Raw genomic sequence first — 25,980 nt, forward strand, 5'->3', positions numbered from 1 at the left:
ACCTTCCTGCTTTGACATTTATCCTGCAGTGACACAGTAATCAAATGCCACCTTTGTTCTTTTAGGCTAAACAAGCCACAGTCTTAGTCTCCTTTTGTAAGATCAGCTCTCTATTGTCTACACAACCCAGGAGCCCTTCCTGCCCTTCATGTAGCATCAAAATTCATGTTTCTTTAATGCTTGCATCATCAAAATTCAGGCTTCTGTTAACATGGAACGCTAATAGGACAGAGGCTCTGTTTAAGTGAATTTGTTTGAAAATGCAAACAGATTTTGCTTGCTCTTGTTTTTAGGGTAAATACAAAAATTCATTATAATACAGATAAAAACACTGATCGAAGTCTGGGTGATCCTTGCCAGACTGGAAACAAAATGTTTTCATCCTGATCGTTCTCTGTAGTTCTCATAGGCAGCCAAAATTCCAAATGTGGCAACGTTTTTTCATTTCAACAGATGACACTTTCGTTCCTTTTGTAGAACTTAATTTTATTGTTACAAGGGATGTAGCATTTCATTGTCACTTCAGAAAATTTTCAGAGCTGAAACTCTGATGATGGCTGCTTGACTCAAAGATGCCAGCTTTGAAAAACCTCTCGCATTTTGTCACAAGGTAAATATAGCTGGGGTTTTTGTTAGCTTGCTGACATACTCTTGAAAAATGACTGCCTATCTTTCTGAAGAACAATAAAGTGGTATTTGAAGATGGAATTTGCATTTGCTAGTGTGGTAAATAGGTTTTTCCCCTTGTCATTCTCTGTGAAATGGCAAATCTCATTGCAGGCTTTTACAGGTCTGTTCCTCATTTGGTGTAAATCAGCATAGCTTTGCTGATCCAAAAGCATCTGACCTGTGTGTGTTCAGTAGTAAGTATGCCAACAAGAACACTCTCTAAGTGGTATTTTTAGATTTAGAAATACTGTTCTATCTGCTCTAAGGTATGTGGGACCAGCAATCTTGGATGATGAAGTAGCTGGAGAACGCTACTCATGAAGTCCAAACCATACTCATGTTGAATCAACAAGAGGTTTATCACTAAGCCAAAATGAGGCTTTGTAGAGCTTTTGGGGACTTTTTGCCAGGGTATTTTCTTCTCCCAGAATAATAAGGAGAGTGAAGATACCTAGACTGGAGGGTTCTAGATGCCTTTGTTCTAATCTCCATTTCCTGTATTACAGCCCACCCCTATACTTCCTCCAGAAAATACTTGCTTTCATGGCACTTTGAACTGCCAACAGCAGGTGCTTCAAGCATGGGGAATACTTGTCCCTCTCCAAAACTGAGTTTTCCTGGTTAGGGTCTTACCAGATCTAGAAGTAAACTTGATTTCCTTCTGCCCTTGCCCAGTCCTTACAAATCAGCTTAATGAAGCTGTGAAATTTTGCATAGTTTGTGAATCTCTTCAACTAAGAGTTGTTTGAATAGTGCTACCATTTATAGGGGAATCTATAAGGTCTTGTAGTACTTTGCATGCAATTGGCTTTTTAAAAGATTACAAAATCTTTATTTTCATTACGGTTTTAAACAATGGAACATGAAATATGCAGACATGACTGTTACTAAAGATAGTGATTTATTTATGGTTTCTTTCATCCAAAAGGACACAATGTACTTAGCAAACTATGGGTAGTGTCTTTGAAAGCAATAGAGAGTACAAGTCTCAGTATCACATGCAGAATTTAATTCAGTACTTACTAATCACTTTACCTAATTTGGAAGTGATGTATGTAGCATCAGTAAAATAGTGTAAACCACCACCTTCTGCAATGTATTAGGATGCTAAATGTAGTGAATCTTTATCTCATAAAACTTAGCCCCAAAACATCTTCATCAGGGACCAAGTCACATAATGCAGGGCCATGTTCCCTTTCTTGAATGGAAAGTACGGTAGGGTCTTCAGTGTCTCTAGGAGTTCAGGCTCTCAGATTAATGATTTCTGAACAATATTTTTCTTGGTAGTTCAGTGCCCCCTAGCACTGTGAGAGGGAATTTGTCCATTTCTGATTTATAGGATGGAGTGCTACCTAACAAACCTCCAAAATCTCTCACTACAGAGTTGGGACAGGGGGGTAGGCCACCCTGTACTCAGCAATTTAATCTACAAGGAAAGATGCAGATGGAGACATTTCAATAGTAAAGCAGGAATGATTTCTCCCCTGATATGAGCTTGGCCTTTAAAAATCATCACCATATTATCCTGGGCAGGTTTCCAGCTGAGTCTGCTTAAAGTTTGGGGCCATCCACTTACCTGCATTTCTCTCTTACCTTGTTTTGTGTGTGTGTTTGTGTGTCTTTTGCTCTTTTGGCAGCTGGCTTTGCGGAATGCCTTGCGTTATTTCCCACCTGATATACAAAAGATACTGGCGCTGGAATTTGCTGAAGAACTCAGGCTGTATGGACATATATATATGTACAGATTCTTTCCAGATATTGAGATGAGGTAAGGACTAGAGCATTCAGAATTTGTTGCATTTGGCTGGCATTTGCTTACTGGCTTTCACCTGTGGAAGTAATCTTTGAATAGAGACACCACTGCATCCTATTCTACCTCTTGCAGAAGTCATGTCATGACATTAACAAAATGTATCAGCTGAATAAATCAGGTGTTCTGTGTGTCACTAGAGACAGTGGTTTCATTTCCAATGAGTGTTACTCAGTGTTTTGGGATGCTCTTCTGTAAAGCTGCGTAAGAGATCCTTCATCCTCCAGATATTGTCCTGCTTTCTGTCCTCATCCGAGTTCCATGGAGCTAGTCGGGAGACACTCTACACCCTTCTGGATGGTCCCTGGCAGGGTCAGGACAGTCTTGCTGCACACTGTAAAGCTCAGCATCACTCACACAGTGCTACCTGTGCAGTGTCTGCATACCGTCAAGATGTACTGCTCTCAGCAGTCTGCCAAGTCACCCAGAAGGGGTTGTGCAGTGTCCTGCGTTTTAACACCAGCTTTGCCCTACACAGAGATGATTACCGCATTTCATGAGCCTCTTTAGGACTGTCCCAAATGCACTGAAATGTGTGTCTTAAAGTTTCTAGGGACCTGTCTTTATTTGACCTCTAATTGCAACCTGAACAGAAAGTCTGCAATAGTCCTGAGTTCCTGTAAGTCAAATGTTGGCTGAATCAAGAGGAAACATCAGATGAGTGGATGGCTTAAGACCTGCTGTGAGTGGTTGGTTGCTCTTCAGTCACACACAGAAGGCTTCCTGGGCTTAAAAGGGAGGCTGCATGTTCTTCAGTCCTTGGAGCCTGTGTCTGACCTTGGTTTGTAATATGCTGGGCTTGTTGCCTGATGGTTTTGGAGCATTGCTTCATTGTGGGGCTAATTAGGCTAATGTTTGTGAAGCAGAATTGTTTTGGTGAGGGCTGCCAGGGGCTAACTACTTTTTTTTAAGACTGGTTGATTCCTTCTTGCATCCAGCAGGGGCCTGGTTAATGTCTAAGAAATCTGAATAAAACAAGCAACTGAAAAGCACTCTAATTTGTACAAACAACTATATTTGTGCTGTCCATACTAGTGTGGAGTCAGCTGTTGCTGAAGACATGGGGAGAACAACCGGAAGGCTGAAAGATATTGCAGTGCTGGACTTCAGGGGAGATGAGTCCTGAAGTACAGATGAGGTTACCTTCCACTGGCAGGATAGGATGAGACAATCCACCAGCTGATTTCCATTGCTGGCATCAGTGACTCTTTGACAGCTTCAAATATTTTTTTCATAGTTTATACCTATTTCTTTGCCCACCCTTCCTAATACTTTCTTAGAGCCTGGGAGATTAAGCAAATGCCTTTTGTAGTCTAGCAGTATTTGGGTTTGTTTTATATTTCCAAGGGAGCACAGTCCAACTTGTTTCTGTTTCATTTAACACCCTTGTTCCCATATCAGCACTCAGTTAGCTAATACCTGAACTTGGTGTTGGTTATGTTCTGAGTAGTCTCATGTGGAAATAATTCCTTTGGATGAGTTGGTATCACTTTTTACAGAAATCCTGTTATTTTATCACCTTAAACTTAGAAGAAAAAACCCACTACCAACAAAAATGTATTTCGAACAACTCATATGCTTTTCCTACTGGTTTGGCAGTGACTGCAAGGCATATATTTTAGTATCCTGATGTAAATAGCTAGGATAATGCATATAGGACCATGGGAGGAGCCCATTTGCTAAATCTATATGGTATACATTTCAAATCTTGGCTCAGGAGCTGGTCAGCAGATGTCTGACTCTTTTGTAGTTGGCACTCTTTAGCCTAACCTTTTCAGTGTAACTATCTTCCCCATATAAAGCAAATGTCCAGCCATTGAAGATCTATGGGCCAATAAAAGGACGATGATTTAGAAAACATGTCAAATGATCCTATCTACCTTCAGGAATTTCTAGTGTCTGTAATAATGTTGCTGCTTATGTAGAGGGAAAGAACGAAAGAGTGAAACTTTTGATTAATGGTTATACTTATTTTTGGTATTAGACCCTAGAGGCCTCCAGACAATTGTACTAAGGCCTGTACAAACACATAGCAAAGGGATTGTCCCTGCCCTGAAGAGTGACAGTGTAACTGTAAGACTACAAGCTTTAAAACAATTTGATACAAGAAATAGATGGTGAAGGAGAAGATAACAGTGAGGTGATTGCAGCAGCTGCCCTTAAAGTACATCAGTGCTAGGAAACCTGACTCAAAATGGCTTTGTGAGGGTTCCACATGCCTCTCAAACTTCTGGATGAAATGCATCTAATGTAGTAAAAAAAAGCCCCAGATTTCTCCTAACTAGTTATATCTTTGAGAGCTTCTTTGGGACTGGAATTCAAACTGGAGATTTTTCTCCTTAGATAGGATCTTAAATAACAAGGCTGCTGAGCCTGAAAGCAGCTTCCACTGATGCTGTTTTCCTTGGCCTTGCAGGATGTAGCTACTTGGCCTGGCAACTGGGATACAAAGACCAGTTCAAGCATGCTCCAAATAATCCAGGCTAAGAAGCAGAGAGAACTCATGGCCACCATATTTATAACCACTTGTGATTAACTGACTCAGCAAATGATAGGCTGAATCCAATTTTTTTTCTTAGTTTTCTTTGCTTAATTCTGATAGAAGCTGAAACCTGATTTGCCTGTACATGTCGTTTCAGATTTGCACTTTCTCCTTTTAGTTTTTTTTTTCCTTCCCTTCTAAATAAAACCCTGTAACTCAAGGCAATCTGTTGACATTCAGAGATATTTCTGTGGGGTATTTTGTTGCTGTTGTCTTTATCTATGAGTTGAAGTGTCTCTCTAAAGTTTGGTGGTACTGTTTCAGGGCATACCCCATAGAAGAATATCCTTGCAAGACCAAATCAGCTGCTGCTATTATGCTGATGATCATGAATAATCTGGATCCCTCAGTGGCTCAGGTAAGGCACAGTGAAAATAAGGAAGATGGAAAGTATTCACATGGTAGAAGTTACAAGTTACTTCCTGTATATGCTCATATAAAAATTGAAAAACTTAGGTGTATGGGTGAAATTAGTCTCTGTGCAGATGATCCTCCCTTGAAACCTTGAAYAGGATTTTAGTTGTTCATTAGCCTTTTGCTGGTTCTGTGCCCTGAGGTACGTGCCAGTCCTCCTATATGTAGAGCTGGCTGCTCTGTGTTAGCTAAGCAGGCGGATTTCAGCAGTGCCGCACTCTTCAGTGTGATAAGCCAGAATGATCATTTCTGTGAGGCTAGACCTGAAGGGGACTAAAGTGTGATCATACATCTCTCTTGCACTCTTCTTATGACTACGCTGTGATTCCTGGGGTTTGGGGTCTTTTGTATTAAGTTCTTAAATTTGCTACTGTATGTAGATTTTAATTCTGCGCTGTGGGCCCTGGTCCTGGCTCTGACTTCTGAGGCCTCCTGTAATATTAATGAGATGTCTCCAGCTCCCATTACATACAGGAGCTTGATCACCTKCTGTGAGATGGGTAGAGTTCAGCTCTTTGTACGTTGCTTCTACACCATATATTGAAAAAATGATGTTGATACTTTCTGCAGCTTTGAAAACTCATCTCTCAAGGACAGATTTACTAAAGGGTTACAGGACCAAAGTCCCTCCTTACAAGCACTACCCAGTGTAACACATTTGTTGTACAAATGGCAAGGGAGAGGCTATAAAACCCTGCCCTGCTGGTCCTTGGCCCTTTCAGCAGCAAATGCCAGTGGCAGTCTGACCATGAGATCAGTCAGACCTATTTAACAGAGTTTTCTGGGATGTCTGTWTGTTACAGAAACTGCAACCCAGAAATAACTTTGTAGCATTTGGCATCACCAAAATACCATTGTAACAATAACAAAAACCATTTTAAGATTTTCTTTTTTTTTGTTTAAACTATTACTTTTATGGTGGTATTTTCTGATTTCAAGAATCTAGAGGGTGTTGATGCAATAAGCCRCAGTGAAGATCTGTAATTGAGGGGTTTTTTTTGTTTTTTAAGGCAGGATATACTCTGAAACTTTTCCAGAAATTGCTTGCTTTAATATTGTTAAATTCCTTTTCTCAGTTTCCCCAGGAGCTTGTCACTTATGGAGGAAATGGGCAGGTCTTCAGCAACTGGGCGCAGGTAGGACACAGTTACTTTTGTAACTTGTTTCATAAAACCTGTTTCACCCTCCCCCAAGCACATTCTGCTTAGGCAGAGTTTGTGACAATTCTTGGCAGTCATTGTCTCAAACTACTCCAAAACATCCTGTCTGGATAGATGAATGCTCAGTTATGAACTGCATAGATGGAGAGAGCTTTATTTAGTAAGAAGAGCACAGACAGCCCTGTAGAAACATTGCAGTGTAAAAATATCAAGCTGTGTATGAGGATGTAAAGAACAGTTCTTTATTTTTTTTTTCTTTCTCTGATGCCTTTATATGTGCCTCTATTTTGAAAAAATAATTTTAGAGGCAAACTGAATTCTAGGAAACAAAGTATATCTTTTGTTTGCTTGTTTCTGGTATTTTTACAACATTTCACAACAAGTAATGGAATAAAAAATATGGATTTGATTTAAGAAAGAGAAAAGGAATTTGATTTAAGATTTTTATCCTGAGTCATCTTCCAATCAAATCACAGATTAGCTGTAAATGTTTAAGTGCTAACTGGTCAGATTTTAGTGCACTTTACTTTCAGGTCTAGCAACATTAYCTCTGATCTCTGAGAATGCCAGGTGTCTAAAATTTGTGCTGGGCTGTTTAAGGTGTGATTGTATCGTCTATATCATCCGTCTCTATCCAAAAATAGCACTAAATACACTTGCTTTCATCCAAGTACTGCAAAATGCATGTGGGAAACATTTCAAGGAGATTTTGGCATCAGCAACATGCTTAGACTGTTATCTTTTGTATGAGTTCAGTTTATTCTCTCAAGACCAGTCCAGGTCTGGATGCTCTACAGGTGTGTGGTGGCAGGAGGAACATTCAATGAACAACCATCCTGGGCCTCTGTAGACTGCCAGGCACAAATTCAGTTGTGAATGCTGAAAGCGTGTCATCCTTGCAGCCTCTGACATTATGCTCCAAGGCCACAGAGAGGGGACAGGTGGAGATGTGGCAATGAGTTTTGCAGTGTGATACAGATAAGGCACAGGTAGAAAAGTGCATTATCCTGAAGGATAGTGTCACTCCTGAAGGCTGGAAAGATCCTGAGTTTGGGTTCTGTAGGTGAAATAACCAAAAGCTGATCTACAGTACCAGCTTCTGCTTGAGGGGTGATGTATGGACCTTGTTGTGTCTTTACCTAAATTTGGCTTCTTGGTTATTAAAAAAAATGCAAGCAAATCTAACTTGTAAATGAGATTCCCAGTTAGGGAAAAGTAATGAATTTCTGACTGTAGCACAGGACTCTCAGACCGGAGTTTTCTTCCCAGTTTGTGCTTTTCATCTGTGGCTAAGAGAACTCACTTAAGCTTCAGTTTCCTAATCTGTTAAGTGGGAGTTAAATGGAAATCTTAGATGGCTTTTGAGAAAAAACTGTTCTGACTCTTTGAAAGAAAGGTACCATGGCAATGCACAACACTTCTTTATTCTGTGTACTGATCAGTTAATGCCTTGCATGAAGGTTTTACAGCAGTCTTGATGTGAGCAGTGCCAGTAGCTCATATAGTAGCATTAATATGCTGACATCCCTTAGGCAGATGTTTCACTACAAAGTGAAATGGAAGCACTTCCAAGTTCAGAAATATTCTGTCTTTTCCCTTGTTCTCATTGAGGTTAGATGGAGCTGTGACCTGCAGTTGTTTCACAGCAGAACAAACAATACCTTTCTGTTTCTGGTTACTTAGAGTAGCAATCACATGAATGATTCAGTTATGGTGGAATGTTTTGTTCTTTGTTTATTCCTTGAAAACAACACACTTTTCATCAGTTTATGTCATTGCAAAATTCCCAGGGAAAAGGTTGAGTTTTGTGTATATCTTCCACAAAGCTCTGTGCTTTCTTCTGAATATTTTTCTAAAAAAAGAACAATGTCTAGAGCTAAATTCCCCCTTACCAGTTTTGCCAGCCTCAAGATGACAGAACTGTATCTTGTATAGTTCTTTAATCTAGGAAAGGCAGACTAGATCTTCCTTTTGAGACCCTCACTGATTCTTTAGTCATCTAAAAGTTGCTTCATTGTGCGTAAAATACAGCAAGATCTAACTATCTTTCAGCTTTTCATTTTATTGCACCTTTTTCCCAGCTTGCTAGAGAAGTGCCAGATCCAAATGGTTAACCTCAAGATAAAATTAGAACAGCTCTAAAAATGATGCATTAAAATGCTAACAAAGCATTTCTGGGGTTGTACTGGAGAAAGTATTCTGGAGCTTATTCAGACCTTTGCTAGTTGGTGATTTATGTTTCCTGCTGAATGATGTCTCTTAATGGACTTTATTAAAAGCAAGAATGGGATGAGAGTGCTGGCTGCTATTCTGTATACAAATACACCTTGTTATCTCTATAGCTGCCTTCGTACTGAAAGCTTGGGAGATTAGTGATGAAACATCATTGCAAGATGGAAATGGATTCACTCATTCTCCCTGGTTTCCCTTTCAGTTCTGGTTGGTCATGCACTATTTGTCAGAGATGACCGAAGAGCAAACATTAGTAATGTACAGCGGACATCCTCTGGGACTCTTTCCCAGCCATCAGTATGCTCCTCGATTAATCATTACTAATGGCATGGTAGGTATTAGCATCTTGCTTTCTCTTTTTCCTCCTMTTCTGTTTAGTTTTCAAGTGTTTGCTGAATTAAGACATTATTGGTACTATCTGAACTTACAATAGCACACAGGAGAATCTGCAATCCAAATTCTGCATTGTTTATTCCAGTACAGTCCCGCTTACTTCAAGTGTGCTGAACTGCAGTGATGGAGGGAATGAACAATCCTGTCCTGATCAGAGGACTTCTGTTCTGACTGAGCCCGATCTGCCTATGCTCTTGACTAAAACAGTTTGGCCAGGCTCACTTTGGAGGATATAAAAGTCCTCAGGAGGCAAACAGATGATTTTCAGTGGTGCCCAGTGACAGGACAAGAGGCAACGGGCACAAACTGAAACACAGGAAGTTCCGTCTGAACATGAGGAAAAACTTTACTGTGAGGGTGACAGAGCACTGGAACAGGTTGCCCAGAGAGGTTGTGGAGTCTCCTTCTCTGGAGATATTCAAAACCCGCCTGGATGCAATCCTGTGCAACATGCTCTAGGTGACCCTGCTTGAGCAGGGGGGTTGGACTAAATGATCTCCAGAGGTCCCTTCCAACCTCAGCGATTCTGTGATTGTTGATCAGATGCTCAGATATCTGGACTGCTTTGCTTCGAAGGCAAGCTGGACAATTGGACCTGCTGGTCCCTGGCCAATGTTCTGGGCCATTCAAGGTCCATCTCTCTGTGRGCTAGTCTTGGGCCTAGACAAATGCTTTCCTCGAGACTTGCATGATCATTGTGTTGCCAGAAAGACCAGACACTACTTTCATAATAGTAGAATGTGTGGAATAAAACACCTGCCTTGGTTCTACTGTTTTTCTCTGATTTTTTGTGTGTGTGATCATAGTTACGGAATTTGGCCTGTGGAAAATATCTGCTTAAATGTCTAATTTGCTTATCTGGGTTTTCTTTTAATTGTTTTCCTAGGTTGTTCCCAACTATTCCACCAGAGATGAATATGAGAAGATGTTTGCTTTGGGAGTAACAATGTAAGATGATACATCACTATTAAAATATATCAAAGATTTAACTAAAATGTAATTCAAACATCAGCCACTGCTTGATTAAAATTTCTAGTGCAGATGAGTTTCAACTGGGATCCTGATGCTGCAAAGCATTAATGAACACTTAAGTGGAATTACTCGGTAGTTTAAGCTATGTTCAGCCACATACAGTATGTAAGGATGTAGTTAAGGCCCACTGGACTTGATTAGGTTTATGTGTATGTTTTGGCTGAATTACAGCCTAAAGCYTTAATCATAACCTACTTACAGGACTGGCTAGTTCCACTTTGCAGTGGTTTTATTGTAATCTATAAAGAATTAAGTTATTAAAAGTTCCTCTTCTATTATACTAAGGCTTTGAAGTAGAAAGTTATAAGTTTAAATATTTTTTGARTAATTATTTGCCTACCTTTTTTATTATGCATCTAGTTGATGAGCAGAGGGTTGTTATTCTGTTGTGTACCATGGAGAGAATTAGTAAAAACTACTGGAGATTTGGGTGTGTACAAATGAGGAAGCCAGAAGAAATGAAAGGGTATAAATACAGAGAATGATGATTGCCACTCTCCTGGGGATTTAATAGGAGTGTGGAGAACTGTTTTGGGGTAACACCTTCAAAAGCAACTATTTGACTTAGGAGTTCCATTGAAAACCAATGGCATAAGAATGCCAACAAGGTGAAAAGGTGTTTCCTTTTGTCCTAGTCACTATGCTAAATGCCAGGACTAAATTTCCATTTRATTTTTTCATCCATGCAGTTTTGACAGATGAACTCAAACATTTAAAAAGCTAAATGTTCTTCTGAGAATGTGTTGGTACACTGCTAATAAAGAAGGAACTCAGTTAAGTTGGGAATTTGATAATAACAGTTCTTTAACAATAAATAGAGGCACAGGAGATAATTACCTTTGTTATACTGAAAACACATAGRTACGTACAGACTTCATTTCAGCCTGAGTAACATGTGGTATCATTGCGTTTTTTTCTATTGCTAGGTACGGTCAGATGACTGCAGGGAGCTACTGCTACATTGGGCCCCAGGGGATAGTCCATGGGACTGTGGTAAGAAATTGGGGGAAGGTCTATTTGGGGAGAGCCAGGAGGAGGGTATCTCCTGCAGTGGCTGGTGGCTTGAGTGGAATGTGAGTAATATGCAAAGAAATTCTCACTGCTTCCTTCTTTAAAAAAAAAAAAAAAAAAAAGCGTCCTCCCGCTCAGTGCATGGCATCTTATCCAGAATCAAAACCTCAAAAGATCTTCAATCAAGGTTTCAAACTGAGCTCATATCTAGCTACAGCAAGTGAAGTATGAATTGACCAAATGTTCACTACATGGTAGATTGATAATGACATATTCTTGGACCTCATTTTAAAACAAAGCATCTTGGATCTATGAGACTCTGCACAGCATCTAAAGTCCTATCTAAGTTGTCTAATCAAAGAGTATGTCCACAGAGTCTTTTCTATAGAACATACACAACGTTAAATTTTTATCTTTAAATTCCAAGAACTCTAGGAAAATGGCTYAGAATAATTGCTGTATTGTGTGTTGTCTGTAGCTCACAGTGCTGAATGCAGGCCGTCGCTACTTGAAAGTGGAAGACCTGTCTGGAAAGGTGTTTGTTACCTCTGGTCTTGGGGGAATGAGTGGGGCTCAAGCGAAGGCTGCAGTCATTGCCGGGTGTGTGGGGATCATTGCAGAGGTGAGAGCAATGCTCTTTTCATTCTGTCTTCTTTATATCCTGAATCAAAACTCTCCTGACATGCTCCTCAATTAACCATGGAAGGCCAAAATAAGGCTAACTACAAGACTTACAAAAATCTCAGCTCTAAACAGCAAACTTAAGTTCTTAGGGCAAATGCTGATGATGTTCTGCAGTGCCATTCTTGCTGTTCCCTGAAGCTTACCCACAGCGTATATTCTTGTTGAGTGTTTTGTCCTGATGTGATGTTCGTCTGTTCCAAATATGTTAAAACAGCACAGCTATTTCATCCCCTAAACATGGAGAATCTAATAATGATCTGTGATTCAAAGACTGCTAATGTCCAAGCAATCAGAACCGTGTGTGGTAGGATCCACTGGATCCTTAGAGACCCATAAGAATCATATATAATCTTGAACATCAGTGTCATGACCTTGGTAAGTATATATGCCTATAAGTTTCAAGTGAAATACACTTGCCTAAAATGAAAGTAACATTAGGATCTMCTAATATCTGCATTCTGCAGCTACAGTGCTTGTTGCATGGTTTTATTCTAACAAATCAGACAGAAGAATGGACAACAAAARTATTGCAAGATTTTTCTAACAAAAWGTTGCTCTGCAATTATGTGATAATGGCAGTGAATATCTTWGTTTAATGAACTGAATCTCTGGCTATTRAGAAATAAGACTTCCATGCTCTTTTTTTCTTCATGGCAGCCTTTTAATTCAATGCACTGGGGAAGCATTTGTGGYAGAGCAGATACAGAACCAACCAAAATGTGGTGCGCTCTTTGGAGTATCTGTAGTTGATGAGCTCTTGTTACTGCTCCAGAGAGCAAGAGATTTTTGAGAACCAAACTCCAGTCAGAGTTGACTGGAGTGGGAGTTCAGCCTTCTCAGCTGAAGTAGTTTGTAGAGAGAATTAGCTGGCAGACCTCTGCTATAGGCATGTCATTTGCTGCAATGAAAAGAATAAGAATATTGCAATCATCTGACCCATGGTAATTATAATTAAACTTCAAAACATTATGGGTCAGACTGCCACGTGGCATGCAGTAAATCTGACCTGCTGTGGCTAGCTGAGGTCTTATTCATGGAATGCTAGAATTTCRTCTAGTTTGCAACGATGGTGCAAAAGCATTTTTGTCAGCACAGCACTAGCTTTGCATGCCTTTGACATCTCATCAGGTACTCCCCTGCAGGTGCAATAAATTTATTCAATTTATTACTGAATAAATTATTATTGAATAAATGATCTTATCCAGACTTCTACTCTATCATCATGATCTTTCAAATGCTAGAATACAAAGGAGGGATTCCAGTGAATGGTATTCGCAGCAGTCCTTTGTCCTTTTCATCTCTACGGCTGCAGATGATTTTGTTCAGGAGATTGAATATCGCCTGGTTTTTATCTCCTGTGAGATGATCCATGTCAGAAATGAGTCTCAGGAACACATCTGGATAGCTATATATATATACCTATTATTTATTTAAGGAACTATTTATGCAAATGACATTGAATTGTGCATGAGATGTCATTTTGTCAGCCAGGGCTTCTGAAGCTCAGACAGAAGGATTAATGGTGTGAGTCTTTTACCTCTTCTGTTTGACATGAAGCAGATTGTAATTTTATGAAATAACTGTGTGGAGGGTCAGGCAATCTCCTGTGAGCTGCACTAAGCTCTCTAGGGTTACACTGGAGGTGACATTAGCTCACCATGTTTGTGCAGTCTTTTTAAACTACTGAGATACTGATTAAAAAAGAGCATTTTTCTGAAAACAGGATGCAATGGAAGCTAGTTTTCTTCAGTGCACTAGCACTGGGTGTGAAAGCAGGCCTAAGACTGTCAGAGTGGTCTGAAGTAAAATATGTAGGCTATGGTAACAGATTGAAATAGATCTGATCTGTGCTATACTGAGCTTTAAATAAACCCAATCCCCGTAATTCATACGGACCATTTAATAATATCTTCTCCCCCTGTGTTGATTTAATTAACTCCCAAAGAGGCTGTCTCCCTCTGCACCTGATTTCTCATTGAATAATTCCATTGRCAATGACATTGACATTATCATAACCTGGGGTTTTGGTAGGATAGCCTTTATTAATGATGTAGGAATTGATGGAAGGTTTCTCATGCTATGAATAATTGGGAAAGAGGAGGTTTCTTGGAGTTCAAGCAACTCCTGAATATGGAATGTGTTTAATTGACATATAAACAAATATTTTGGTAACAAGAAATAATGGACTGAAAATGATGGGGGTGGTCATAGAGAAGTAAAAATGCTTTAATGAAGTACTATAAAATAGTTGGGGTATGTGCATGCTTGTGCTCACACCACTTTGGGTGTTTAAATCGGTTACTACCCCATAAATTTGGCTTGAATTAATTTTGTTGCTTGCTTTATGCCACTGGTAACTCATTATAAAAGTCTCAATGCTGTACAAGTTTGTACACTGAATCATTAATGTGGAAGCTGTGCCAAAGGTTCCACAGCTTGTCTATCCATTTATATTTTTACCCATCTGTCTCCTATGTGTACAAACACTGACACACACGGAAACGGAGGACAGAAGAGAGTACAGATTTTGGATTCTGCTTGTTTGGTGCTTGAAAGTTCAAAGCAAGAGGGGATCAGAGAATTCTTTTTTTTTTTTTTTTAATCCATTCCATTTTCACAGAGGCACCAGCTGGTTGGGATGAGAAAATTCTTTCCTCTTTTCCATATTTTGTTGAAATTTTCATGAGCAGTCCAAGAACAAAAGTGAGGGTCAATTTTACTCAGCAAACCACTGCTTAATCATGGGCAATCTGGCAGAAATTCCTATCTCCGAGTTGATCAAAGAAAGTATTTCCTTAGTTAAGTATAAACTTTATTTTCACAGAAAATATCAGGGTTTATTTGAAAAAGATAAATCAGAAACATTTTGGCTTTCAAATTTTTCAATAGAATCATGAAAAAAAGCAATAAAAATCATGAAAAACTGGTGGAAAAATATCCCGTACAATTTTAATGATAAGTCTTGTTTTGCAAAATGTGTTTGGGAAGTGATGGATCAAAAAGTTCTTGTCTTGTCTCACTTCTAGCCTGAAATAATAAAGAACAGAACTGATAAAAACCAGAGATGGAAAATAACCTCCACTCCATCTTTTTAAGGCCGATGCAGGGCTGTTCCCTTCACCCATTTGCTACTCTTTCTTCCAGGCTAACTGAAAAAGTAAAAATAAGTCACTGGATGGGGAAAATGGGAGTATTAAGATCTCTGCCATTTCTCTTAGGTTGATGAAACAGCACTTTTGAAACGTTACAAGCAAGGATGGCTGATGGAGATCTCTAATAACCTGGACCACTGCATTGCTCGCCTCAGGTATGACTTGCAACATAATTTAGTGAGCTTCTCTACTCTTTAATGCTCACTTTACATCTTTGTGCACTCTGCAATTTTAGTGAGCATGGAAGAGGGACTAAGGGACACCTCTTCTTATCCCAGCTCTGTTGTTCAACACGAATCCATCATTTTGAACAGCATCTGTCATTATTAGTAGCCAACACCGCTACCAATGCTTCTTGTCATTTGTATTATGATATGTTAAATGTCTTCAGTTTCATGAATATGCATACAGCAATTACAGCTAACGCTACACTTGAAGCATCACTAAAACATTCTGGAATCAATAATTAACAATTGTGTAAAGGTAAAAAGATTTTGATGTTATTTTTATACGGATCCAGTGTCCTTGAGTGTTTATTTCTTTAGCCTGCTACTACCCTTTCAGAACAGGAAACAGTTCTGATTTATACCTGGGAAAATGAGGAGAGGATCAGGCCCAGGTTTCACAAATTCAGTGCATTAATTCCCTTTATTGTTTTTACTCCTTATCTGTTTTAAAATCACTCTCCTTTTTACAAGGCAACAGTAGAGCAAGCAGGGCCAGATGAAGCCACAAAAGCAATGCTGCATGGCTGCTCCATCAGGATGTGCACATGACACCAAGTGATGCTTATGGGAACCTAGGGGCCACATTTTGAGACTGTGAATTAAAAGCATTGCTGACTTTCCTTAGGTGAATGGGGTAGGCTATGGCTTCTCTTCAATTTCTGTGTGGAGGAGGAGGAAAGAGGTGTGCTGTGAAGGGGAAGTAAGGAGTAGGCTGTTGAGCTCCTGTCTTGAGCAAGTGGGAGAAGGAAAAATGTGGAAGGTGGGGGGGAACCTTCAGGTTGGAGCCTGTTACAGACTCTGCCTAAATTCAGTGAGGATTAGATTGTGTCATTGACAGCTGGAGCTGTTTTTGTCAGCAGGTAGAACTTCCAGAGTGCACAGAGCCAGGAGCTGCTGCCCTCCACACCCCAGGGCTATATGTCCCTGCCCAAGTTAACAGTGATGCCTAAGAAAACCAAGTGGAGGAAAGAAACTGATTGCTATGAAACCTTTTGGAGACTCCTTTGTTTTCTCAGAAAACCTAAATAATCACAGTGCCCCCAATTCTTACTACTGTTCATGATTCTGCACTGTTTGGGTACCTAAACTTCTGCTCTGTTCAGAGTCCCAGAGATGTTTGAATGAAGGGGTATCTTACTTCCTTGCTAATATAATCTATTGCCTAGTTGAGTGTTTGGAACTACATATAGACTTTTTTGCTGTTTTTTACTGTGTATGTGATTTGTACATTGCGGTTATCCATGTGATGTATGTTCTTCAACCAGTCTTTTTTTTACTCTATTTTAGAGATGCAAGAAAGAATAAAATCGCCCTTAGTTTGGGTTACCATGGGAATGTGGTAGATTTGTGGTAAGTTGTAGATAATTGACATATAAGTGCTCTGGCTTGTTAGTCAGCTTGGAATTAGTTCCCAAACTTGGAATAGAAGGAACATTAACCGAGTGCTAAGTTTATGACTCTAGATGCTCATGAAAAACTGTATTGTCAAAAGAGGGATCTTGTGTCCTGATTCTCTTGCTTCCCATGCATCTACTCCTTTCCTCATAGAGCAATGAATATTTTAGGGAAAGAAATCCCTAAGATTCCTTCTCAGATAGAGAAAACGTATCCCCCTTATTCTAACCTTTGGCTGATTGGATAGCAAGAAATTGTCCTTGGCTTCAATGAAGAATAGAAGTATTGAGATAGCAGTTGAATAATAATCAGATGATGGATAGAAATTCTGGCACTCTTGAGGCTTTGTCTGATGGTTAACCTTGCTGTTACTCAATATGCCGATGGTTGAGACTGACCAATATATCTGGTGGTATGTCATACTGGTATTTCAGACTTATCTATCAGCATTCCTGTACAGGGAAATGTTTAGTGTAAAATTTACACGTCTTTCTAAATCTTTATCACCATCATTTTCCACCTCCTGACCCCTAAAACAGACTTAGCCTGCCAAGAGCAKTCCTCTATAGACAGTGTCTTGGGATGCAAAAACTCCTCCTTGAAGCAATTGATATTCACCTGGAAGAGGAACAGGAATGTGGAATGAGAGCTTCTGTTCAAACACTCCATTGTCTTGCCTTCCTCCAGGGAGAGGCTCGTGTATGAGCTGGACACAACTGGAGACCTGCTAGTCGATCTGGGATCTGACCAAACTTCATGTCATAACCCATTCAGTGGTGGATACTATCCAGTTCAACTCAGCTTTGAGGAAGCAAAGCAGCTCCTGTCCACCAGTCCAGGAAAGTTCCGGACCCTGGTGCAAGAGAGGTAAATGTTTTAGTGATAAATGTTTTTTAACCTTTATGTTTAGTTGCTCTGCAATGATCAGATTTTTCTTTCCCGCAAGAAGTTTCACTGAATCATTGGATCTGACTCTACTCTTTGGTATTTCAGTATAAATCTGAGGTAAAGTTATTGTATTTTCACTGATAGCCCCTGACTTTGCACTTACATGGCTATTATTCAGAATCTGGCAGACAGAGCCTACCCTCCATTTCAGGAGTAGTCTCTAGTGTATGTGATCTAAGGTTTGAAAACTTACAATTTATTTCACTTCTACAAATTACTAAATTGTATTAGATTTTAAAAATCCGGGACAATAAATACAATTCTACTTAGATGGAATTGTATGTGGTGGTTTAGGTTCACTGATTAGATCATAAAACCATAATGGGTAAGTCAGAAAGTCCATCTAGCCTGTTTCCAACTGTAGCCAGCAGTAGCTTTTTAGGTAAGGATACAAGGAGGGGACAAACTCCCCCAATCCAGCTTTTTGCAAATGTAACTTTTGTTTGCCATCTTGATTTCAGGGGGCTACTCCTGATTTACAAGTTTGCAAGTGAAATTAGAATTGGACATTATAAAGTGCAAAATTAGGTATAATTTAGGTATAAAGAATTTTAGGACAGAGGCAGAGAACTGTGCTGTTCTCAACAGATACTTTTAAATCTTCATGGCTCCTCCTCTCTTTGTGTTCATCTTGGGAACATTATCTATTTGACTTTGGATTAGGCACCTACAAGCACCTTTCCAGTTTCTCAGTTCTGTGCTCTAAGACTGAGGAAACAAAAGATAGATTTCTGGTAGGTGCTTATTTGTAAGGAGCTGGTATGATCTGAACCAATCCAGTTTCATTTGTTAGACATTGGTTTACCTCTCTAGAGTTCCAGGAGACTCCACCTACACATATACAACTGCATATACAGCTATTCATTGAGGGTAGAACTAGATATTAAATGAAAATGGTATCACAGAGAACAAACCTGAGTTATGGTTCTCTTTGCATGATTGGAAGCAAAGGGAGCATCAGTCTGTTTTGGCCAAGGGAGAGGCCAAAGCAGTGATGTTTAGCCATCTTCAGTGTGTTTTCTGTCTTTGCTCACTCTTCACTCTYTAAATTGTATTGCAGTTTTCTGTAGGCTGTTAATTGTTATTATCTTTCATTCTCAGAGCTGGCTGCATTTCTTTGCTGGAAGACGTGACCCCTTTCTATTAATTGCCCCATATCTCAACAAAGAAGTTCTCTTGATGACTGTAAATCACTTAAGGATTTGGGGATAACAGACGCTATAGAGATTGAAAGTATCTTGATTGATATCTTCTGGGTTTATGTCTGGATTTCTCTGGGATTTTTCAAATCCATTTGTTTTCCACCCCTTCCCCCCAGTGCCTTTAGTGATTTCATGACATTCTTTTTGAAATTTTATTAATCTCAAGGACAACTGTTTTTCTTCTTTATTTCAGTTTGAGGAGACAAGTGGCTGCTATTAACAGGCTAGCTGATAAGGGCATGTTTTTCTGGGATTATGGCAATGCTTTTCTCTTGGAAGCTCAAAGGGCTGGTGAGTAGCTGCTGGAGTTCTTAGACGAAAACAAAGATAATTCAAAGTACATCTTCCGAGCCCTATGCTTTGCTAGGATAGGGCTGGCCACTGTTATATTAATTTAATCCCTCTTCTCATGCTGACTTTTGGGACCCCTAACCCTTTTCTCTGACTGTGGTAAAGCCTTCATAGGAATGCAGGTGCAGTCTGGTTTTACATTTTACAGGTTTTCTTCATCTAACTGTGGACCTTTAAAATCCTTTTTTAGGTGCTGATGTTGAGAAAAGAGGAGCCAATAAAACAGAATTCCGATATCCTTCCTACGTTCAGCACATCATGGGGTATGCTGGGGAGAGCTTGGAACAAAATGCTCCAGAATGAGTCATAAACCGCTTCTATAGGGGAAGAGAGATTACTACAAAGACTCCACTTACTAGTGCAAATCTTGCTGTGTAATATGAATGATGTTGAAGAGGAGTGAACTGTAGCAGTAGGAAATTTCATCTCACAGGTGTTATGCCAGGATTGGTTGCCTTTTTCTCTGCTCTGGATTAGTGTCTGTGTGTGGCATAGGAGAATGGGCAAGTTACAGCCTCAAACTATGTGCAACTTCACCTCTAGGTGTGTAAAAGAAAGAGCTTGTCTCTTCAGAGCAGTATAGCTCAATTCCAAGTCATAGAGGCCTATGCCAATGCTGAAGTTTAAGCAGGCCTGAAATAGCATTCTTTTCCATCTGTGCTGCTGACTGTACCCTTTACCCAAGCTCTCCATACTGCCTGTAGGAAAAGCTGAGCTCAGGTGATCTGTTGGGCAACTAGGTTGTGACAAATTTTTCCATGACTCGTGCTTAGCTTGTCTAGACCATGTGAACAAAGGCTTAAACATGGTGCTAGGCTAAACATGGTAAAGCACCACCCGGATTAGATCTCTTCCTCTGGAGCTCAAGTGAAGTATGTTTTACTATTGTGTGTAAACAATATGGACAGCAAGTGAGTCTGGATTTGGGCATTTGTTCAGACCTAAACTTGTCTAATAGTGTAGATGCACTCAAAGTTAGCCTGGTTTAAAAAGGAAGAGACCAGACACCAAGAACAGTAGGTTTTGTAAAACAAATGAAAAATTACAATTCATCTGATGCACTTGTTTGATTGCATTGCCCAGCATTCCTGTGAAAATTCTGATCTGCCTGTGCATTTGTATATATTGTTTGATGGCTGTGTGTAACAGCACTGTTTAGTTTCTGAGTTCATGGTCCCTGATACTTCTGTTTAGATTAGTTCATTCAAAATGTTTCAAATTCTTCCATCTCCAGCTAATGAAAGAAAAGCACTGCTAGCAGCCAGGATAAATAAGGAAAGAATTTCAACTATCTCCTAACGAAACATATTCTCTTCCCAGGGACATTTTTTCCCTGGGATTTGGGCCATTTCGCTGGGTTTGCACCTCAGGTGACCCACAGGATCTTGCTACCACTGACTCAATCGCCATGTCTGTGCTGGAGGACTCCGTACGTACGGGAGGTAGGATACCATCTCATGCGCCCATGCCTGGGGGTGCTTTCAGGAAGAAAAGTAAAGCAAGAGCTGTGCAACTTCTGATGGCTTTTGGCTGAAACCCTAGAAAGCAGTTTCTTGCCTATTCCCCATGGGCAGGAAATCTCACTTGTCCCCAAATTCCTACAAGGAGTGTAACCAGTAGGTAAGATGTGAAAACACCATGTAGACGGATTATTGATCCTGAAGCGATTACAATTTTGATTAAGAGTGTTTCTTTCCATTTGTTATACATTTTCCTGCACTTTGTCACCTTGAAACTTTAAGGCAAGAAGTGTCTCTCGTCAACAGGTTTCAGAGTTGGGTTTTTTTGTTTGTTTGTTTTTGAAAGAGTCAAATTGCTTTGTCCCTATCTCATTGACAGAGGAAAAAGGCAGGGTGATCTAGAGAGATTTGTAAGAGGTTAGCAAGCAGATCAGTGGCAGGGAACCCAGGTTTCCTGGGTGTGGTGCTCCATCCAGTGTCATTTATTTGTGATTACAATTTTGATGTTTGTCTGTCTTCTATGTCATTTGGTAACCAACTGACACCATATCCTACTTGCTGATGGAACCAGTCTGGAATACCTACATGGATCTATGTTTTACTCTAGGAATTACACCAACTTTCATTCTTCCATATCCCTTAAAGTGGACCACTGTTATACTCAGTTTATGAATGGGAACTGAGACAAAGAAGCTAATCCTGTGTTGGGAAACATAAATCATGATCTTCCAGATTACTGTGGAGGGCCCTAATCCTTCTCTTTTTTTTGGTCTACTTTTACAGTAGCTGGACAGCAGAATCAGAGACTTAAGTGTCATTGTCCCTTAGCACTGAAGTCCTCTGTTTCCGTGCAGTGGACCTTTGTGCTTCTTGGAATCAATTTTGATCATTAAATCTATTTTGATCATTAAAAATATGAATTGCCACTTCACCTAAATGCTGCAAGCACCCTTTCCTGTATCCCAGGTTGCATTAGTCTACCTTCTGGTTTGCTTTTCTATAGTGCAAGCTTGCTTTCATCAAACCTTGCCAAGACTACCATAGCTAGTATTAATGGAAAAGTTCGTAAGGGAATGGATCAAAAATCAAAGCCATGTTTTGTCAGGAGGAGAACATAATATTTTTGTCTGGTAATTTCTTCCTTTTTTCATATTGAAATATTTTTTGCTTCTTTTGTGAAAGACACTATGGAAATGTAACTAGAAGTGTGAAGACTTGGAATGCTCTCCTATTTGTTGTGGAACAGTTAGTCCTGCGAGGATCTGAAGTGGTATTCCTGTAAAGAATCTACCACACTCAGATATGTTTCTTATTTGAAACAAAACTACTGTTATCTTCCTGTAATGCAAGGCTGGTGTCCAGCCTTCTCATCCTTCTAAGAGGTGAATCACTGATGGGGAGGGTCCAACCCTGCGAGATCCTCAGTGCTGCCAATTCTCATAAACTTCTCTTAGGTGTCATCCTGAAGAAATAGCACTGAAGCATGGATTGTTTTTAATGAAGTGACCCAGAAATTCTTCCCATTTTATGAACACTGAAGTTTTTGTGTTTTTAAACCTGGCCCCTTGACATAGTTGAAGGAAGGGTAAAATCCAGTGCTGTAGTGTTGGATCTATATTCAAAAATCTGCATCAGATTTTCTGCAACATGCTGCAATATCCAGTTGTTTTCTTCTCTCAAGAATGAGCTTATGTGTGACCTTTGGATGGTTTGAATTGCAAGAGTAGGAAATGAATCAGTTTCTGTGTGTGCATATGCACATGGGTGTCTATATAGATGTTAATGCAAGACTGAGGATAGAAATCTCTTCCATGGACAAAAAGCATTAGACTCTATACATGTATATTCTTAATTTAAGTAAAAAATGGCATTTTAAAATCCGAACAGGTGAAAACAGGCATTAGGGTAATGCTATTATTGGATTTGTTGTATTTGGCAGGACCAGGGGAAGTGAAAAGAAATCCAAAGAAGTGAAAACAATTTGGCCAGAAAATAAACACAGCCATTCATGGTTTTGTGTTCTTGACTGTTCCACTTGTTTTCCACTCCCTATGGAACCAGGGCTTGGACCAAATTCCAGTGTCTGGATAGCCTCATGTATATATGTGTCCAAAATCTGAACATACCTTTGAATTTTATAAAAGAAACTGTCATTGTAATGGCTGACTGAAAACTCCGCAGACCTGAATTCTGTCACATTCCAAGTCTAAACTTTTGATCTGATCTTGAGTCCAATTTTAACTATTCTTTTCCTTTTGGGAAGATGAATTTTTATGCTTAAATCCCATAAACTGTGAGGAAGCCCTGTGCAGTATTATTGTTTGCATCCGCTTCCAACATACCCAAGATTTTAAGTTAGCCCTGGTGTGAGAGATGCAGTACTCATGGTTGGAGTGAAACTTGTATTTACTACCTTTGCGGTAGTTTGAAGGCTGAACTAACACGTAACGACAATAATAAATCTCCCAAGTGCAAAGGGAGGCAATCTCCCTGTTCATGGGGACTATTCCTCTGTGTGCACAATGTTCTTTAGTATCTTCTTAAGCCTCAATAAGTACAAGGGCCTGTGGAATATCAGAAGCAACACAGTAGCTTGCCTGATTTAGGAACAGATTTCTGTTGGGTCAGCAGCAGTTTAGCAAATGAGACACATGGGACTAATCCAAAGTCAAGCTCTTTCTAGAAAAAGTACTGTGAGATTTTCAATTGCAGGAAGTCATACTAAATAAAAGGGAGGATTCTTCACCTCCCCAGGGCTAACAAATGAAATTTGACTTTGGACACACCACCTCAGAACAAAATATGACAGTTTATTAGAGGTAGGTGGGAGGGACAGATGTGCTATGTTGAGATATATCCTTGTAGCCAGTTTTCTCATCCGGCTTCTCCTCTGGAAAAGTCCTATAGAATTCAACAGACAGTAAGATCCTTTCTGTTAGTCTAAGCACTATAAAGTATAAAATGTGATAAATACTCTCTAAGGTTGCTTATAAGAGCTATAGAAAGGAATTAATTTTCTATTCAGTTTTCTAGATCAACTCCTATAAACTCTCATTAAACTTCTATAATAACTGAAGTGAATACTAGCCATTACCTTCTAGAAGATATTTCCTTAAAGCTTATGAATGGTAGTACGATCCTACTAGGACAGCGTAAGCAGATGTTTCATCTTTCACTCCTTGCGAATCTAAGGACTGACATGTTAATCCTCCTTGCAGAGTTTAGAGGTTCTCACTCAGAGCCAACCCATAAAGCACTAACAGGTCCTTTTAGCATCATTAAAACTCTCTGCAGGAAGCCTGCCTCTGCAGGAGTGAATGTGTTTTACATTTCCCTTTAACAATGTGTTTAACCCAAATTAAATACGAGTATCTTGTCTTTTCCTCATTTCTAGTTGTACTATGCATATTTGCTGACATACTGCTTAGTGGAAAGACAGTAGTCTAAATGCTCAGTTACCTGGGAAAAATTTGAAATTAGGAGTATACAGGGTGACTGACTTCCAGACATAGGTCATGTGTACATTATAATTTGATTTGAAAATGGATGAGAGCTGGAAAGTGGTGTGGAATATGGTATCTTGACATCTAGTGGGTGCTGAAATTATTATAACTTAAAACTCCAGTGCATGAGCAAATCACTGTGGCTTAGCGTGTTGCTATGTGTCAGCTGAGCCCTGGTAGCTGCCCAGGTCTCTTAGGACAAGATAATACAACATAACTTAGCCCACAGAGAAAGAGCCTACAGGCTACTGCTACTGTAAACTCAACTTCTGAGCTCACATTCACGCTGTCTGGAAAGGCATAACTGTAAAAACCCCCAAAAAGGAGGGTGGTAAGAAAATGCTTCTGCCCCATCCTACACTTGCTCTTCTTTGTTACTCACTTGCTACAGCTAGTTCCAGGCCTTTGGAGGCAGCTGATTGTACTGGGGTCACCACATACCCGAGTGATGTGTCATGTTTCCCTATCTTTCATTTCAAGCATCTTTATTTTTACTGCTCTTCAGTTTGTGTGATTGATGAAATAGGATGGTGTGGGTATAAATGAGAGAGAAAGCTAGAGAATGGTTAAAAACATTATGTATAATTTTCTTCTCGGATAATATATCTATATAGCTATATATCTGTAAACAAGGTGCAGGGTGAACTTACACACGGAGTAACTTGCTCCAAGATAAATCCTTCTGTGCAGTCTTTTACTCCCTAGTAACATGACACAATATACCGCAGTTTCACTGTGGTATGAGTGACCTTAGTTTTCTCTTGAGATAAAAACATTCACATGAGCAATTAGTACAGAGCAACTGCTGTGCTGTAAATCTATACTCCAACTTACCATTGTAATAGGTTATTAGTGTAACTTATCCTCAAGTACATATTACCAGCTCCTTCTGAGATTTTCTGATGGATGCTCAAATGAGTTATTTCTTACCTGATGTAAGACTGGACTGTAGAACTCAGTATCATGGAGTTTGGCTAAAGCTACTTATTTAGCAAAGGCTCAGAGAGGGATTAGGCATTTAGTAGGCAGAAAGCCAGGTGACAAAGCACGAACAGGACATATGACCTGTATTTCAAGATTTAATTTAGTTTCTTAAAGATTTGAATGTGAGACATCATTCCCAGCTGCCTCCTGGGTGACTTCTTATACCTTCCTCTCAATATATGGTGCCAGTCACTGCAGAGGCTGCAAATGATTCTGTATGGCACTTCCTATATGCGTGCTTATATCTGAGAGCAGAATTTGACTCTCTAGGGCTGTCAGATGAGTTTAACTTTATTTAGAGCATATTGCATTTATTTTCAAAACCTCTTTTCATTCTTGTTTTCTCTTGCAAGTGAGCGCATCTGTGAAGCAGCAGTACCATGACAACATCCGCTGGATTCGGGAAGCTGGTAGGCACAGCCTGGTAAGTGTACAACCTCCTTCAGCACACATGACCTCTCCAGGTCCAGACCACAGTTGTGAAGGCTGGAGTGAACAGCAGGAATGGGTGTGAATGAAAACACTGGCTCTAACTCCCTTTTCTGTAATGAGGGAGGGTAGACAACTTAAATGTCTCTCTATAGCAGAGTTTTAGGGTAAGCCAAACCCTTCCTCTCCTCAAATGGAAATATCCAAATACTCCAGCAACATCTGGTCTTGCCTCTGGAGAGAAACAAGCCGGTGATTCAACCTCCACCTTATTTGTCACTACCTTTCTTTTGGTGCCATACAAAATGTCCTCCTTGGCACTTCTTTGGCCCTACCTCTTCAGCCCTGCAGTTCCCAGAGCTCCTTTCAAAACAAGTGATAA

General features: G+C 39.8%; 1 protein-coding gene across 3 annotated transcripts in view; it reads left to right on the forward strand.

Annotated features, from left to right (window-relative positions):
- Positions 1-25,980, forward strand: part of UROC1 (urocanate hydratase 1) — a 125,703-nt gene that overhangs the window by 83,269 nt on the left and 16,454 nt on the right. The window contains exons 1-15 of one of the 3 annotated variants that reach the window (XM_026087997.1): positions 2,358-2,437; positions 3,026-3,260; positions 5,286-5,379; positions 6,512-6,571; positions 9,030-9,158; positions 10,107-10,168; positions 11,179-11,245; positions 11,742-11,885; positions 15,166-15,254; positions 16,614-16,676; positions 17,409-17,588; positions 19,065-19,162; positions 19,413-19,485; positions 20,543-20,664; positions 25,523-25,593. In XM_026087997.1, coding sequence (XP_025943782.1) covers positions 5,338-5,379; positions 6,512-6,571; positions 9,030-9,158; positions 10,107-10,168; positions 11,179-11,245; positions 11,742-11,885; positions 15,166-15,254; positions 16,614-16,676; positions 17,409-17,588; positions 19,065-19,162; positions 19,413-19,485; positions 20,543-20,664; positions 25,523-25,593 — 1,200 coding nt within the window. In that variant the 5' untranslated portion in view covers positions 2,358-2,437; positions 3,026-3,260; positions 5,286-5,337. Of the gene's footprint in view, positions 1-2,306; positions 2,438-3,025; positions 3,261-5,285; positions 5,380-6,511; positions 6,572-9,029; positions 9,159-10,106; positions 10,169-11,178; positions 11,246-11,741; positions 11,886-15,165; positions 15,255-16,613; positions 16,677-17,408; positions 17,589-19,064; positions 19,163-19,412; positions 19,486-20,542; positions 20,665-25,522; positions 25,594-25,980 lie in introns of those variants that run through there. The other 2 variants (XM_026087998.1, XM_026087996.1) reach the window with 2 other exon arrangements.

This window comes from Apteryx rowi, unplaced genomic scaffold, assembly GCF_003343035.1.
Source record: "Apteryx rowi isolate R43461 unplaced genomic scaffold, aptRow1 scaffold_75, whole genome shotgun sequence".
Classification (NCBI taxonomy): domain Eukaryota; kingdom Metazoa; phylum Chordata; class Aves; order Apterygiformes; family Apterygidae; genus Apteryx; species Apteryx rowi.